This window comes from Sphaeroforma arctica, assembly GCF_001186125.1.
Source record: "Sphaeroforma arctica JP610 unplaced genomic scaffold supercont1.2150, whole genome shotgun sequence".
Taxonomy (NCBI): domain Eukaryota; class Ichthyosporea; order Ichthyophonida; genus Sphaeroforma; species Sphaeroforma arctica.
The window spans coordinates 1-2,681 of NW_014038408.1; the positions used below are offsets into that span (position 1 = coordinate 1).

Consider the following 2,681-nt stretch of genomic DNA (forward strand, 5'->3'; position numbering starts at 1 on the left):
GTGTGTGTGTGTGTGTGTCGTGTGTGTGTGTGTGTGTGTGTGTGTGTGTGAATGTGTGTGTGCGTCCGTGTGTGTGTGTGTGCTCGTATGTATATGCAATATTTATTACTACAGGTATATATAAGTATACATGAGTCCACATCGCATCGTTAAGGGACAGAAGGACTCACCGATACTTTGCCGTCGAATTGTTTGAGCCATTGGCCATACCACAAGCACAAAGGTACCACCCATTTAATAGCAACCATCGCATTGTATCTGTACACCATACCATTACATATACAACGAGAGTGTTTTGGGGGAGAAAATGTAAACACATGAGGTTAGGAGGTAGGTATGTGTCTTTAAGGCATTAACACCGCCCATTTAATAGCAACCATCGCATTGTATCTGTACACCATACCATTACATATGTGACGACAGTGTTTTAGAGGAGAAAATGTAAATACGTGAGGTTATGAGGTAGGTATGTGTCTTTAAGGCAACAACACCACCCATTTGATAGCAACCATCGAATTGTATCTGTACACCATACCATAACATATGCAACGAGAGTGTTCTAGAGAAGAAAATGTAAACACAGGAGGTTAGGAGATAGGTATGTGTCTTTAAGGCAACAACTACAACTGCATGACGTTTTGAGCTACCAGACTGTACCGGAGGCTTTGTCGCATACGCGTGGCGTAGTCCAGCCGCTAGTAAAACCGAGCCACCTGGAGAATCCTATCATTAACTGAGAAACACAACGTACATGAACTATATCATGAACTAAGAAACACAACATGCATTAACCACAGCCATAACGTTAATGCTGGTATTGGCACTCACTCACGAATGGGCATCACGCCGATAGGAAGCACAATCAACCATCACAGTTGCGACAACACTTGTAGGCAGGAGATAGTGCATGAAACCCCTACACACCCACACACCCTGTTGTGTCCAAGCACTTCAGTAGCTGTAAGTGCATGAAACCCCAACACACCCACACACCCTGTTGTGTCCAAGCACTTCAGTAGCTTTAGGTACGAGGGGTTCCTGAACAGGCCGTTCAGGATATCTTCCAGCGCAAGTGTTGAGTAGTACCAGATCTTGTTCTGCAGTAGCTTGACGAGAGTGTAGAAGCAGTCGAGCACCTGTGTATATGCATGTGAGTGGACCGTCGATGTAATAGTGAGTCATAGAGTGTACTAGCAGTCGAGCACCTGTGTCTATGCGTGTGAGTGGACCGTCCATGTAATAGTGAGTCATAGAGTGTCGTCAACCGAGCTACTGAGTGCGATGGGATGTAAGGCACGATGGAGATAGTAGGGGCAGTGCGAGATCGGAGAATGGCAATGTGTGAGTGGGAGGGTGGATCATAGACGGATGGGGAGTAAATAAATAGATATGCCACACCGGCGAAATGCCGTGGAAAATAGGAGATTCCGTACATGAGCCCCCGTTATAAAGAGACTAGTCCCCCTCTAACAGTGTTTAGGGCAGACAGGGGCAAATTAGGGCCGCAATCTCTTGAAAAAAAAACAATCGGACCCAAACGACAGGGCCGTTTCGCAACGAAGGTCATCGGCTCACAAACAACAAACAACAAACAATAAAAACAGCACAAACAGCACAAACAACACAAACACAAACAACACAAACAACACAAACACAAACAACACACAATACAAACAGCACAAACAACACAAACAACAAATAACACCAACAGCACAAACAGCCCACCTCGAATAGATAGTCGCACTCGACGGACAGCTGGGAGGTGATCTGGTCAGTGAGTTTGTTGGCGATGTCATTGAACTCTCTGCACTTGGCCACGCGCTTGTCAAAGCCCTCCAACACCCTACGACCGGACATGACCAGATGTCATGTAAAAAGTGTCAGATGTCAAGTGTCAATTCTCAAGTGGCAAGTGGAAAGTGTCAAATGCCAAATATCGACTGGGAAGTGCCAAACGTCAAGTGCCTAATGTCAAGGGGCAATTAGCACGTGCCAAGGATTAACGTGTCAAATTTCAAGTGTCAAGTATCAAGTGCCAAGTGTCAACTGTCAATGCCCCTAATTTGGAAACATTGCCAGTGCTTTCTGACAGCCATGGATGATTGCGATATCTAATGTCCACCCTTGCACCATTACACTATCGCTGGCAAAGAGCATTGGCATCCACCGAACGAGTGTCCGTTATGAGCTCATGCACATGGCAGACTCTGCATCATATCACGTAATAACAACCCGTCCCGTGCTGGCGTGTAGAAGCCAAGCCTCCTTGAACCATACTTTGATATAAGTTACAACTACACAACAGCACAATAGCATCGTGGCCTGAGAAACATACTCTTTCAATCCGCGAAAGAACCGTTTGTTGTCACGTTGGTTGTCTTTCGTCGCTATGGAGCCATCTTCATCGTTGATCTCCTTGAGTTTTCCCTGTTATTGCATGCAGCAGTCAAGCGTGTCATGTGGTGTTGTGTGGTTGTTCATGTGGTGTTGTGTGGGTGTTCATGTGGTGTTGTATGGGTGTTCATGTGGTGTTGTGTAGTTGTTCATGTGGTGTTGTGTGGGTGTTCATGTGGTGTGGTGTGGTTGGGTTGTTCATGTGGTGTTGTGTGGTTGTTTATGTGGTGTTGTGTGGTTGTTCATGTGGTGTTGTGTGGGTGTTCATGTGGTGTTGTGTAGTTGTT

At 45.8% G+C, this 2,681-nt stretch overlaps 1 protein-coding gene across 1 annotated transcript in view; it reads right to left on the bottom strand.

Moving 5' to 3' along the window:
* Positions 1–170: 170 nt before the first annotated feature.
* The window catches only part of SARC_12216 (hypothetical protein), a gene marked incomplete at both ends in the record, with an annotated part of 8,118 nt that continues 5,607 nt past the window's right edge, over positions 171–2,681 (bottom strand). Inside the window, 4 exons of the mRNA XM_014293682.1 lie at positions 171–258; positions 994–1,136; positions 1,726–1,843; positions 2,336–2,427. Of these exons, the coding sequence (XP_014149157.1) occupies positions 171–258; positions 994–1,136; positions 1,726–1,843; positions 2,336–2,427 (441 nt within the window). The remainder of the gene's footprint in view (positions 259–993; positions 1,137–1,725; positions 1,844–2,335; positions 2,428–2,681) is intronic.